The sequence below is a fragment of the Olea europaea genome, chromosome 9 (genome assembly GCF_002742605.1).
Source record: "Olea europaea var. sylvestris chromosome 9, O_europaea_v1, whole genome shotgun sequence".
In the NCBI taxonomy this organism is placed as follows: domain Eukaryota; kingdom Viridiplantae; phylum Streptophyta; class Magnoliopsida; order Lamiales; family Oleaceae; genus Olea; species Olea europaea.
In genome coordinates this window covers 12,864,627-12,879,556 of record NC_036245.1, presented here as the reverse complement: position 1 = coordinate 12,879,556, position 14,930 = coordinate 12,864,627, and the positions used below count along the sequence as shown (strand labels likewise).

At 33.5% G+C, this 14,930-nt stretch overlaps 1 protein-coding gene across 1 annotated transcript; it reads right to left on the bottom strand.

The window, feature by feature from the left end:
* Positions 1 to 14,039: 14,039 nt before the first annotated feature.
* On the bottom strand, positions 14,040 to 14,613 carry LOC111400067 (protein LITTLE ZIPPER 3). Its single transcript, XM_023027521.1, has 2 exons — positions 14,576 to 14,613; positions 14,040 to 14,381 (listed from the first exon to the last, which is right to left on the bottom strand). Exon 2 carries the CDS (start codon positions 14,377 to 14,379, stop codon positions 14,155 to 14,157), a length of 225 nt encoding a protein of 74 aa, XP_022883289.1. The 5' UTR covers positions 14,380 to 14,381; positions 14,576 to 14,613; the 3' UTR covers positions 14,040 to 14,154.
* Positions 14,614 to 14,930: the final 317 nt, after the last annotated feature.

The window sequence follows — 14,930 nt, the reverse complement described above, 5'->3', positions numbered from 1 at the left end:
ATTTACTGTTGAGATATCTGAAAGTACTTATTTAATTTTATTATCAAAATGTGGAGAGTAAGAAAAAATTATAAATAAAAGTATAAATTAATTAAACTATATTTTCTAAAGAAAGTCCCTGTTTGGCAACCATTATTTTTAAAAAATTTTTCTATATACTCATTTTCAATCAACATTCACATAATAAAATATTTTATTCGTAAATTCAAAAATTTTTTTTTTTGTTTAATCATATTATTATTTAATAATTTATTTAATGGCAACCATTATTATTTATTGTCTAAAGGGTCAGTGAAATGTAATAATTTGTTTAATTCATGGTCAACCAATGAGGTGATCAAAATGTCTTGTCCAATGGGTTGATATATATATATAGAGAGAGAGAGAGAGAGAGGGCTCCGATAGCCTTTTGAAAATGCAACTTCTAACTGGTGACGTTATCTGTACATTGTCCCATCACAAAATCTTATTGACAACCTCCTCCTTATTTTTATTTTTATTCTTTTTCTATTTTCTTGTTTTTGGAGTGGAGACTTTTTTTCTCTTTGGGAAAATATGATCGAGAAGAGAGCGATGTTTTGTGTTACGACAAATATTTTTTTATTACGTTGTTTATTTTCTTGTCCCTGTACGATGAAGGTGTTTTTTTAGTTAGAGGGTGTTTGACATTCATTTTGTTGAAAAAAATGAATTTTAGAATAGTAAATTAATAGTGAATGTTTGGATGAATAATAAAGAATTTTTTTTGATTTACGTGTAATATTATTTTAATGAAGAATATGTGGTTAAAAAGAAAAGAGTGATAAATGTATTTTGATAAAAATGAAAATCAAATAGGGCCTTAGTATATAATTTTTTTTTTCTAATATTTTCTTTCACGTAAGAGATTTCATGGGTGTCCTTGTAAAATTAAAAAGGATAACTCTATAGTTGTTTAAGCCCTTGTTTGAGCCCCATTTTAGGGAAAAGAATGAATTTTTAAATAGTATATTGCTGAGAAATGTGTGGTTAAAAAATAAGATTTTTTTTATTTGTGTGTAATATTATTTTATTAGAGAATGTGTGATTAAAATGATTTCAAAATACTGTTAAAAAATGTATTTTTTTTTTCAAAAGAATGAGGCTCAATCAAGTGGTAATTGGTAATTCTAATGACACAATTTTTCTTCTATACAATTATTTTTTATTTATTTTAAATATGTGTACCACTTTTAGGTAGCAATAAATGTCTCTAATATTAGATAATTGGCACAAAACGTCCCTACCTTTTAAGTGTATTGTAAAAAATATCTATACCTTTCATTTTTTGGCACAAAACGTCCCTACCTTCCACTTTCTTGGCGCTGAACGTCCTTTTCATCAATTTTTGACTATTTTACCCTCCATTCAAATAAAATAAAAAGAAAAGAAAGGAAAAAAAACAAAAAACTAATTGCAACCACATTCCCAAATTTTCTAAAAATTGTAAATGGTAACTTGATAATTACCATATTAAATAAATTGAAAAAAATTCAAAAAATTAAGAAAAAATTTAAAAAAATGGGTTGTCTTCTTCACCACACCCCACGCCACCCTACTATTCATCTTCTTCTTTGTAAGAAAAAAATTAAGAAAGAGAGACAGAAAGAGACTTTTCCCCAAAATAATTATTTTGGTGCACAACAAATCCTCCAAATCCAAAGCCCCATTACATCTCTCTGCACTTCCCCTCTTTGTACAAGCTCCTTTATTTTTATATCTAGTATCAAACCCCATTGTACAGAGAGATGTAATGGGGTTTCGGATTTGGAGGATTTGTTGTGCAGAGAAATTTTGTATGGTGGGATGAGGGAAGAAGATGATGAATAGTAGCGTGGGGTGGGGTGCGTGGGGTGAAGAAGACAACCCTTTTTTTTAATTTTTTTCTTAATTTTTTGATTTTTTTCAATTTATTTAATATGGTAATTATTAAGTTACCATTTGCAATTTTTAGAAAATTTGGGAATGTGGTTGTAATTAGTTTTTTGTTTTTTTTTTCCTTTCTTTTCTTTTTGTTTTATTTGAATGGAGGGTAAAATCGTCAAAAATTGATGAAAATGACGTTCAGCGCCAAGAAAGTGGAAGGTAGGGACATTTTGCGCCAAAAAATGAAAAGTAGGGATGTTTTCCATAATACACTTGAAAGGTAGGGACGTTTTGTGTCAATTACCCTTCTAATATTTGTTTATTGTCATACTTATGTCTTCATCCTTTTTTTATTTTTTTATTTTCAATATTCCATTAATTAGCACATAGTCTTTAGCGACTATTTATGTCCAAATATTATGTTACCATGCTTTAAAATGATGGATATATTATAATATATTATTTTATTTTTTTTCCTTATTTATAAATATGAAGGACAATTAAATTTTTTACCCTCATAATGGATGTTTGGAGGAAACCGGCATTACTGAAAATTTGTTAATTAATTAATTAAAAATTGATGATAAGAATATAACAAAAAATGTCAAAGACATTAGTATGATAATAAGTAAATATTGAAGACATTTAATGCAATTAAAAAGTGATTCAACCAAAAAAAATAAAAATAAAAAATAATGAAAGAAAAATTGATGGCAACTTAACCACCCTTGTGATGCAATAGAAGAGGTCTTCAATACAATTACATATTTAACCCCCGTTTGGCACGATTAATTTTCATTCCATTATATTTTATTTTTCTCTCTTCTATTTTTAACCACACAATTTTCTATAACATAATATTATACGTAAATCGAAAATTTTTCTTTCTTTTTCAACCATTCATTTTTAAAAAAAAAAAAATACTATTTCAACTATTTTCATTTTTACAAAATGGGGCCAAACGAGTGCATAGAATATTTATTCACTAGTATATGTAATTAACAATTATATATATTGACAAAACACAACCTACATTTTAAGATGTCAATACAATTTGCACACTGTATTTCTCCTATATTTTTAATATGTATAAAATATTTACAAATTTGTCATTACAAATAATTAAATGGACTAAAATACCCCTCATCAAGGACTATACGAAAAAATAAATGAAATGTTGAAGATAAGAATTCGATGAAAAACGTGAAGGAAATAATTTCCACAACGAGTAAAGATTGAGAAGTTTAACTGTAATTAAAATAGGGTGTATCAAATAAAAAATTGTAATGACAATATAATCATACAATATTAAATCACACTTTATATGTTAAATTATGTAATACTCTACATATCATTTTTATTATTTATCAAAATTTTAATTTCTATTATTCTTTTATCCAAAGCATAATTCTTTCTTTCTCTTTTACATAATTACATCTTGTATTTTCCATTAATTATATCAATTCAAGTATTTTGACTACACCATTATTATTACAGTGATATTTTTCTATTTTTCCATTTTTACATAAACTTGTACATTTTTGTCTAACAATATTTATATTTGTCATCTAATTTTTAAAATTTTCTCGTAAAAATAAAGGAGAAAGAACATAAATATAGAAACCCGAAGGTTATAAATGAAATTTGTTACATTGCAAAATGGCATGAAGGTGTAACCTCAACTTAAAATAATATGATTAAGAAATTTATTTTAACTTGTAGAAAAATATACAATTTTGCTTATTTTTAATTTGTATATTGAAAATAAATTATTTATTAGAAGATGAAAACTAATATTTTCCTTTTTGTCCACTTTAAAATGTTGGAAAAAATTAAAATGATTTTTTTCCGATATTCTCCCTATATTATTAAATTATTAATGTTTATATTATGCCATAGGAAGTTCTAGTTTAAGAAAATGAGGATCATAAATTTTGTAAACCTCATACTAAAGAAAACAGTGTATCTCAAGGAAAAATCATTCGATAAAATATTAAAATGTGTTCTCCTCCGCGAGAACATCGATTTCATGTATTTATTTGCTAAAAATGAAATTCGGGTGAATGAGAAATTGAAGCTCAAAGTTAGTCATTGGAAGTTGGTTTTGTGGGAAAAAATTCATTTATCTCACATAGGAAAACGAAGAAAACTTAAACCACTTTATATATGGTTATGCTTTGGAGGTCTGTAATAATGTGTAGCATAGAGTTCTCTCCATGTGCGCGTGCAGAGCGGGTGCAAATCATGAACCAAAATGGCCTTCAGACCTTGAACTTGTGTGCGGGCGCGACTTGCGCACACGAATGTCGGACCGAACAAGGCAAAAATGACCTCATCAGAGAGCCCACGTTTTGCCAATTTTTTTTTGCCTTCTCCAATGACTTTTGAGTTTCTAAACTGAAAAAACTCCAATGGACTCCCAATGGTCACAATATTATAGGAAAACAAGTCGCTAGTGGATGAAACTAATTGTATATATTTTATTCAAATGCAATAGCCGACTATTGACATTAATAATAACAAGGCAAACGATTTCAATTTATAAAAAAATTCCGTTTCAGAATTTTTCAACGGCTGGAAGAAAAATGTTTAGCAACAATGAATTTGGAAGCTGCACACTATGGAACTACAAACTGCATGAATTAAATAGTAATGCGAAAATAATCTGCAGAAATAAATGGAAACTGAAAGTGCAAGGATAAACTGAATCTACAAAAAAACTACATGAACTGCAATGAAATAAATCTGCAGAAAGAAGACACTAACTGTAGCAGATTTCAAATCGAGGCTTGTACGTGCATAGTTTCCTTAAAACAGTTTCGTCCCCTCACCGTAGGTGCTGGAGGTTCAGTTCGAGCGGCTGTCTCCCAGGATACAACGGTAATAAGCAAAATCCGAGCACCGCGATTCTATTTTGGCGAATTGATCTAGTATCCGAACAAAATCACCACAAGAACAAGACTTTACTGGACAAGGAATGCAGAAAAGAAGAACTGTGTATGCAGGAATGTAGGTGAGATTTTCAAGTGTGTTAGATTGCTGGAGAATGTGCCTTTTTATAGGCATATTGTCCATTAATATTGTGACCATTGGGAGTCCATTGGAGTTTTTTCAGTTTAGAAACTCAAAAGTCATTGGAGAAGGCAAAAAAAAAAAAAATGGCAAAACGTGGGCTCTCCGATGGGGCAATTTTTGCCTTGTTCGGTCTGATATTCGTGTGCGTAGGTCGCAGGTCCGAAGGCCATTTCGGTTCGTGATTTGCACCCCTGCGCGCGCACGTGGAGAAAGCCTCTATGCTACACATGATTACACATCTCCAAAGCATAGCCATATATAAAGTGGTTTGAGTTTCCTTAGTTTTCCTATGGGATAAATGTATTTTTTCCCACAAAACCAACTTCCAATGACCAACTTTGAGCTTCAATTTCTCATTCACCTGAGCTTCATTTTTGGTAAATAAATACATGAAATCGATGTTTTCGCGGAGGAGAACACATATCAACTTTGATATTCCACATTGGACCAACGGGTCCCATCGAAAATTGTACCAAAAGTGAGCCGCTTACTCAGTTTTTTTTCCAACAATCCCCCACATTAATGAAAATTGGGAGAGACACGAAATGTGAGACACAAGACTTGGTGATAAAGTTCAGCGGTTGAATCCTACATAGGATAGGTAGATGTTATCCTTTGAACCTTCCCTTATGAAAGCATATTTACTTTACTGGCTGACCAGTAGACGCGATGTCCTTGAACTGTTCTGCCGTTTGTGTAAACAATGATATACCTCACACAGGATTCTTCCAAACACAATCCAGTTCTCATTGTTATGTTCGTTTTGGCCATGAACTATGTGAGAGTTCTTAAGAAATCACCTATGTGAGAGTTCTTAAGAATTGAGCCCCACACAATTTTCTTAGAAGCGGCCCTACTTCTCTCTCACATAGGTGATTTCTTATTACAAGTAACCCGCATTACTTGGCTCGATTTACGACGTATAAGAATCATTAAAAGCCTATTGTTTAACCTTCAATCTTACGGGCATCACTGTTACATCATAGGAATGGATAGGAGGTAATACCCCCACAGTGATTTTATCAAGTCTTTACAGTTAGGTTTTCTCATTGAACCTAGATCTTGGGATCTCCAGTCAATTATGTTGGGTTTTCCTTTGTAATGACTTATTCTTTCAAGGGCTTAAGTCCCATTCCTTTCGATGATTTCATAACTAACTCTCTATTTAACCCTTTGGTTAGCGGATATGCAATGTTATCTTTTGACCTTATATAGTCAATAATGATAACTCCAGTTGAGAGTAGTTGTCTTATGGTATTGTGTCTACGACGTATATGTCTAGACTTACCATTATATATGTTACTCTGTGCCCTTCCTATTGCTGATTGACTGTCACAATATACGTAAATTGCTGGCACAGGTTTTGACCATCTTGGAATATCCTCTAAGAAGTTGCGCAACCATTCAACCTCTTCACCACATTTATCTAGAGCTATAAACTCAGATTCCATCGTAGATCTGGCTATAACCATTTGTTTAGAGGATTTCCACGATATGGCAGCACCACCCAATGCGAACACATATCTACTGGTGGATTTTAAGTCTTTTATATTAGATATCCAATTAGCATCATTGTATCCTTCAATGAGTGCTGGATATCTAGTATAATGTAGTCCATCGTCACGAGTATATCTTAAGTACCTTAGTACTCTTACAATTCCTTTCCAGTGATCAGCTCCTGGATTACTCGTGTATCTACTCAGTTTACTGACTGTGTAGGCTATGTTTGATCTAGTACAACTCATTAAGTACATAAGACTTCCGATAACTCTCAAGTATTCTACTTGAGGGATACTTTCTCCTCTGTTTTTAGACAGATGTTGACTCGTATCTATTGGTGTTCTAGCCAAGCCAGTATCATCCTTATGGAATTTTCCTAAAATTTTGTCCACATAATGTGACTGACTTAGAACAAGCCCATTTGATGTTCTTAAGATTTTCACTCCAAGTATAACATCAGCTAAACCCATATCTTTCATATCAAATCTCGAGTTTAACATATTTTTAGTGGATTCAATCATCTTATTGTTACTACCAACAATAAGCATGTCGTCAACGTAAAGACATAATATGACATATCCATCTTTAGTGTCTTTGACGTAAACACATTTGTCACATTCATTGATTTAAATCCACTCTCATTCATGACATTGTCAAATTTTTCATGACATTATTTTGGTGCTTGTTTCAAGCCATATAGTGACTTTACCAGTTTACAGATTTTCTTTTCCTGTCTTGGTGACGAAAATCTCTCAGGTTGTTCCATGTAAATTTTTTCTTCTAAATCTCCATTTAGAAAGACAGTTTTAACATCCATTTTATGTATTTCAAGATTTCGCAAATCGGCAATCGCAAGTATCATCCTAATAGATATTATTCTCATCACTGGAGAATACGTATCAAAGTAATCAAGACCTTCTTTTTGTTTGTAGCCTTTAATTACTAATCTGGCCTTATACTTCTCAATAGTTTCATCCGCTTTCATTTTTCTTTTGAAAATCCATTTGTAGCGTAGTGGTTTGCTTTCTGGAGGAAAATCCACTAGCTCTCATGTATGATTTTGCGATATGGAATCTATTTCACTTTCAATGGCTTCTTTCCATTGAGGTCCTTCCGAGGAATTTACTGCTTCTTGATAATTTTGAGATTCACTTTCTAACATATAGGTCAGAAAATTAGGACCATAAGATTTTTCTATCCTTTCCCGTTTGTTGCGTCTAACCTCAGTCTCTTCTTTTAATTCTTCGTTCTGACTATATTCAGTCATTGTCTCATATGTTCGTTTAGAGGAGTTTGCTTTCTTTTTGGATCTGCATGGAAATACTTTTTCAAAGAATGTAGCATTCCTTGATTCCATTATCGTATTTTTGTGTATGTCTAGAATTTTTGAATCATACACAAGAAAGCGATACGCACTGCTATTATGTGCATAGCCAATGAAGACACAGTCTATAGTTTTCGGGCCTATCCTTACCTTCTTTGGTGGTGGAACAACCACTTTAGCAAGACATCCCCACACTCGCAAATGTTTATAGGTAGACATTCTTCCTTTCCATAACTCATAAGGGGTCTTTTCCGATTTCTTTCGGGGCACCTTATTCAAAAGGTAATTTGCTGATAACACAGCTTCCCCCCATATATTCTGAGGTGATCCAGAACTTACGATCATTGCATTCATCATCTCTTTTAAGGTACGATTTTTCTGTTCAGCAACACCATTTTGTTGCGGTGAATAAGGGGCGGTGGTTTCATGCATGATTTCGTGTTGTGCACAGAATTCAGCAAATGGTGCTTCATATTCACCACCTCGATCACTTCGCAGCACCTTAATTTTCTTATTAAGTTGATTCTCAATTTCATTCTTATAGAGAATAAATTTCTCTATAGCTTCATCCTTACTTTTAAGCAGATATAAATAGCAGTATTTTGTGCTATCGTCGACAAAAGTAATAAAATACTTGTTGCCACCTCTTATTTGTAGAAGTTTTAGATCACACACGACACTGTGAACTAAATCTAGTGGTTCTGTGTTCCGTTCAATTGATTTAAACAATGACCTTGTCAATTTTGTTTCAACACAAGTTTCACACTTATATTTGGAATCGTTATTGAACTTAGGTATGCAGTTAGAGTTAACTAGTCTTCTTAAAGTATCATAGTTAATGTGTCCTAGTCTACCATACCACAAATTGAAAGACTCAAGCAAATAAGTAGAAGAACTTGCTTTATTCATTTTTTGTTTCACAACCATTACATTGAGTTTAAACATACAGTCGAAAACATAACTTTTTCCGACAAACATTCCACTTTTTGACAGAATGCCTTTGTCTGACTAAAAAATAATGCGAAAATCATGCTTATTCAAAAGTGACTCGGACACTAAATTCTTGCAAATTTCCGACACATAAAGCACGTTGTTGAGAGTCAGCTCCTTTCCCGAGGTCATCTTTAGAACCACTTTTCCTTGACCCTTGATTTCAGAAGTTGCTGAATTTTCCATGAACAACTTCTCTCCGTTCTCAACAGTTTCGAACGTATCAAACATCTATTTATCAGAGCACACATGCCTTGTAGCACTGGTGTCAATCTACCACTCTTTAGGGTTTGAACCCACTATGTTTACTTCAGAAATGACTGCTACGAGATTCAGCTCCGACACATCTTGTGCCATGTAGTCAACCACGTTCGCTTATTTCTTCTTCTTCGGTAATCTGCACTCCGAAGACTTGTGACCCAATTTGTCACAATTGAAGCATTTTCCTTGGAATTTCTTCTTGATAGTTCCACCTTTCGGTCCTTGCTTGGTTCTTTTGCCACCGGATGGCCCAGACTTGTTTTTGTAGTTCTTACTACTTTAACCAAGCTCCAAAACATTGGCTTTGGCCACACCAGAATTGAACCACTTCTTCTCGGAACTCTTGTTGTCTTCTTCGATTTGAAGTCTAACAACGAGTTCTTCGATGTTCATTTCCTTTCGTTTGTGTTTCAAATAGTTCTTGAAATCTTTCCATGCGGGGGGCAATTTTTCTATAATTGCAGCAACCTGAAAAGTTTCACTCAACATCATTCCTTCGGCATGAATTTTGTGAATGATCATTTGGAGTTCTTGCACTTGACTGATAACAGTTTTGGAATCTACCATCTTATAGTCTAGGAATTTGCCGACTATAAACTTTTTTGCACTGACATCCTCAGTTTTGTATTTCCGGTCCAAGGACTCCACAATTCTTTAGCAGTTTTCATGGTGCTATACACATTGTACAGCACATCTGCTAGGCTATTCATGATATAATTTCGGCACAAAAAGTCCGAATGCTTCCATGCATCAAGTGCACTTAATGCTTGCACATCTCCCTCGCCCTCATTAAGCTTTGGAGCAGTTTCAGTCAAGAATCTCGCAAGATTCAAGGTGGTCGGGTAAAAAAGCATTTTCTGCTGCCACCTTTTGAAATTCAAACCATTGAATTTCTCCGATTTTTCTCCATGATTAACCGGAACAGTTACAGTTTGGTCAGTTTGGCTCACAACATGACTTGGCATTCTAGCCACAGTCTGAGCCACAACGGAGTTTGACCCTTAAGCCACATTAAAACCCACAGTCTGATTTCCAGGGGGAACATTTTAGGTTACATCCATGTTGTTCGATTCGGTTGCCATTTCTGAAAACAAACCAAATATTAGTTTCAAGAAACTATAATTCAGTTGAACCAAAACCCAACTCTTGTTTTCCGAATTTCGGAACTGTCTTAAGCTTGTAGGAAAACAAGTCGCTAGTGGATGAAACCAATTGTATAAGTTTTATTCAAATGCAATAGCCGACTATTGACATTAATAACCACAAGGCAAACGATTTCAATTTATAAAAAAATTCCGTTTCAGAATTTTCCAACGGTTGGAAGAAAAATATTTAGCAAAGATGAATCTGGAAGCTGCACACTATGGAACTACAAACTGCATAAATTAAATAGTAATGCGAAAATAATCTGCAGAAATAAATGGAAACTGAAACTGCAAGGATAAACTGAATCTGCAAAGAAACTACACGAACTGCAACGAAATAAATCTGCAGAAAGAAAACACCAACTGCAGCAGATTTCAAACCGAGGCCTGTGCGTGCACAGTTTTCTTAAGACAGTTTCGCCCCTTCACCGTAGGTGTTGGAGGTTCAGTTTGAGCGGCTGTCTCCCAGGATATCGGTAATAAGCAGAATCCGAGCACCGCGATTCTACTCCGGCTAACTGATCTAATATCCGAACAAAATTACCACAAAAATAAGACCTCACTGGACAAGGAATGCAGAAAAGAAGAACTGTGTATGCAGGAATGTAGGTGAGATTTTCGAGTGTGTTAGATTGCTGGAGAATGAGCCTTTTTATAGGCATATTGTGACCATTGGGAATCTCCGATGGGGTCATTTTTGCCTTATTCGATCCGACATTCGTGTGCGCAGGTCGAGCCCGCACCCAAGTTCAAAGTCTGAAGGCTATTTCGGTTCGTGATTTGCACCCCCCTGCGCGCGCACGTGGAGAGAGCCTCTATGCTACACATGATTACACATCTCCAAAGTATAGTCATATATAAAGTGGTTTGAGTTTCTTTGATTTTTCTATGTGGGATAAATGCATTTTTTCGCACAAAACCAACTTCCAATGACCAACTTCGAACTTCAAATTTTCATTCACTCGAACTTCATTTTTGACAAATAAATACATGAAATCGATGTTCTCGTGGAGGAGAACACATCAATTTTGATATTTCACATTGGACCAACTGGTCCCATCGAAAATTGTGCCAAAAGTGAGCCGCTCACTCAATTTTTTTCCAACAATTGTGTGTTTTCTTTTTCTTTTTTTTTCTATTTTTTGCACCACATCTAATCACAACAAACGTCAACTTTTACTTATTGTCACATACGTCATAAACTTTTTTCACCACATGATTTTTTGGGTAATTAGCACAAAACGTCCCTACCTTTCGATGTTTTTGTGGAAAACGTCCATACCTTTCGTTTTTTGGCGGATTACACCCTCACATTTACCTTTTTTTGCGCAAAACGTCCTTCTGTCAAGTTCCCGTTAAAATGTTCCGTTAAATCAATAGGTAATTAGCACAAAGGTCCCTACCTTTCAATATTATTGTGCAAAACGTTCCTACCTTTCATTTTTTGGCATAATTAGCACAAAAGGTCCCTACCTTTCAATGTTATTGTGAAAAACATCCCTACCTTTTATTTTTTAGCATTTTCACCCCTACCTTTCACCTTTCATTGCAAAAAAGGCCATTTTCATCCATTTTTTCAATAAAATGATGATTTTACTCTCCTATTCCAATAAAACAAAAAGAAAAGATGAATTACCAACTACAACCATAGTCCTTAAATTTTTAAAAAATTACAAAAAAATCATAAATTCTCAACCACCACCATTTTCACAGCCTATCAAGCTGCCAACTATAAATCCACATAATACCACCTTTCGGCCACCATGCCCACCGGACTCCACCACCGTAAATGTGGTTGTTTCGGACAGATTGGTGACCAATACTATGGAGGAGAATATTGGGGAGAGTGATGCGATGCTGGTGGTGGTGGAGTCCGATAAGTGTTGTGGTCGAAAAGTGGTGCTATATGGATCTATAGGCGGTGGCTTGGTGAGGTTGTGAAAGTGGCTGTAGTGGAGAATTTAGGATTTATTTGTAATGTTTTGAAAGATTTAGAACTATGATTGCAATTAATTAATTATTTTTTTCTTTTCTTTTTGTTTTGTTTCAATAGGAGGGTAAAATCGTCATTTTATTGAAAAAATGGATGAAAAGGACTTTTTGCGTAATGAAAGGTGAAATGTAGGGGTAAAAATGCTAAAAATGAAAGGTAGGGACGTTTTGCACAATAATATTGAAAAGTAGGGACCTTTTTTGCTAATTATGCTAAAAAATAAAAGGTAGGGACGTTTTGCACAATAACTTTGAAAGGTAGGGACCTTTTGTGCTAATTACCTTTTTGATTTAACGGAGCATTTTAACGGAGAGTTGACAGAAGGACGTTTTGCGCAAAAAAAGGTAAAAGTAAGGGTGTAATCCGCCAAAAAATGAAAGGTAGGGACGTTTTCCACAAAAACATCGAAAGGTAAGGATGTTTTGTGCTAATTACCCTGATTTTTTTACTTAACCTTAGCACATTTAGTCTATTAGGCCATCTCCAACCCAGCACCAAATTTTGCACCATTTTGCACCAAATTTTGCACTAAATCTTGCACCAAACCAAAATTCTTCTCCAACCATTTCACCAAAATTTACACCAAATGAACAGTGATTTATTATTTTATTCATTCTTTCGATTTTTAACAATATATTTATTTTAAAATATTATTTATTTATTTATTTATTTTATAACTATATATATTACTAAATCATAACTTCATTAAATTAAAACTTCACATGTCATATATATTATGTTAAATTGACAAAAATAATTGATTATATTATTAATTTATGATAAACAATTACGTTAAATTTACAAAAATAATAAACTTTAATAATATAAACTTTACATTAAATTTAATTTTAAACGTAAACTTTACGAATTTAACTTTTCGTTAAATTAACAATTACGTTAATTATTATTGATTATATTATTAAAAATAATAAACTTTAATAATATAATTAATAGTGTAATTAATTAAGTAATTATTATTATTATCATCATTATCATTATCATTATTATTATAGAATGAAAATGACACAAATGTCCTTAACCATTATCTTTAAAAAAAGAAAAATAAGGGTAAAATGGACATTGCACCATTTGGTGCAAAATGGTGCAACATGAATAGTGTTGCACCATATTTGGTGCAATACTATTCATTTCACCATTTTTTGCACCAAAATTTGGTGCAATGGTGCAATGGTTGGAGGAAGTTTGCACCAAATTTTGGTGCAATTTGGTGTAATGGTGCAAGGGTTGGAGTTGCCCTTAGGAAAGTTTCTGTCCAAATATTCTATCTGCGTGCTTTCAAATGAGCGATAAAAATTTTGTTGAACATTCACATTTCTTGTCGTTTTTATTGCCAATTAACACTTAGTCATCAAATTCTTTGCAAAACTCAGATAAAAAAATTGATTGTATCAAGCTCTTTCGAGTGAACTTGTAAGTAACCATTCATTCTTTACATGTAAACGTACTATGTTTTTTGCGTGACGATCATTCTATAGACAAGCGATGGTTTATTCAAAAGCAACGAACAAAAATTCAATTATCGAAATAATATGCATGAAATTCGAATTAAAGTTCTGTTTCGTTGAAACACAAAAATCATTAAATTGGAGTGTTCTTTCATTCAAGGCATTGAAAGATCAAGCATCATGAATGAATGAATTCCAGTGAAACTTTCTGGAGATTGACTTATCCCAGCATATAGAAATTAATCCAAACAAATCATTACCATAAAAAGATAGAAAAAAAAAAATAAAAATAAAAAGATAGATCATATTTCTCTCAAAAGGTGGACTGATACATTGTGAAGATACCTTAACACCCCCCACCACCCCCTCCCCCCCAAAACCCAACAAAAAAAAATATAGACATGAACTAGAAAAGATAACCCCTGCACTGGTGGATCAGAACTACGTATTTTCTCTATGCAAAATACTATTAGTTTTTTAACTCCAAAATGGTGTTGCAATATAGGTGGGGCCATTTCATTTCTTGCTAGATTTGGAAGGCTTGGAATTGGAGGAGGAGGACATGTCGAGATCAGGAATGGAATTTGGACCATGACTGGCAGCCTTTGACAGCTTCTGTTTCAATTCATTTAGCAGTGCTTGATTCTCCTGGTTCAGTAACTCAGCTTTCTTCCTCAGCCTTTCATTCTCCTTCATTATGTAGCAGTTCTCCAAGTACAGCTTTGAGTTTAGCCTCTCCATTTCTGTCAAACATTTACAAAAAAATTAATAACAAAAATGTAAGGGAGTGTGTCCATTTACTCAATTAAAAAGACAAGAATAAGTGTTGTAGACAATTAGAAGAAAACCCATAAAAACGAATCTTATGACAACCTATCCAAGAACCGTATTCTTCAAAGTTTTAAGAACCAGTAAAATTAAAAAGAAAAAAGACTACCCTTTGGAAGTTTGCCTTGGTTAGAGAAGAAGAAGTAGTGGTAGTGGTAGCGTTTGTTTGTATTGTGAGGGACAGAGTGTAAATATATATAGTGCAAAGAAGGCGGCTTGTGTGTTGTCTAGGCAAGGATTTTCCATTTTACTATGATTATGATGATGAGGTTTTTAGGGGATGGCGTCATGTGAATGATGAACGGGGTATTTTAGGACTTGTACATAAGGGTATTTTGGGTATTTGAGTTGTATTTGTATACAGTCAAAATGATGCGTGGGGCCATCTTGGCGTCCCAGGATTTGCAATGATGACTTGGATGAGTTATACGGTTTTTGCGCAATAAATTTTTTACAAACACAAG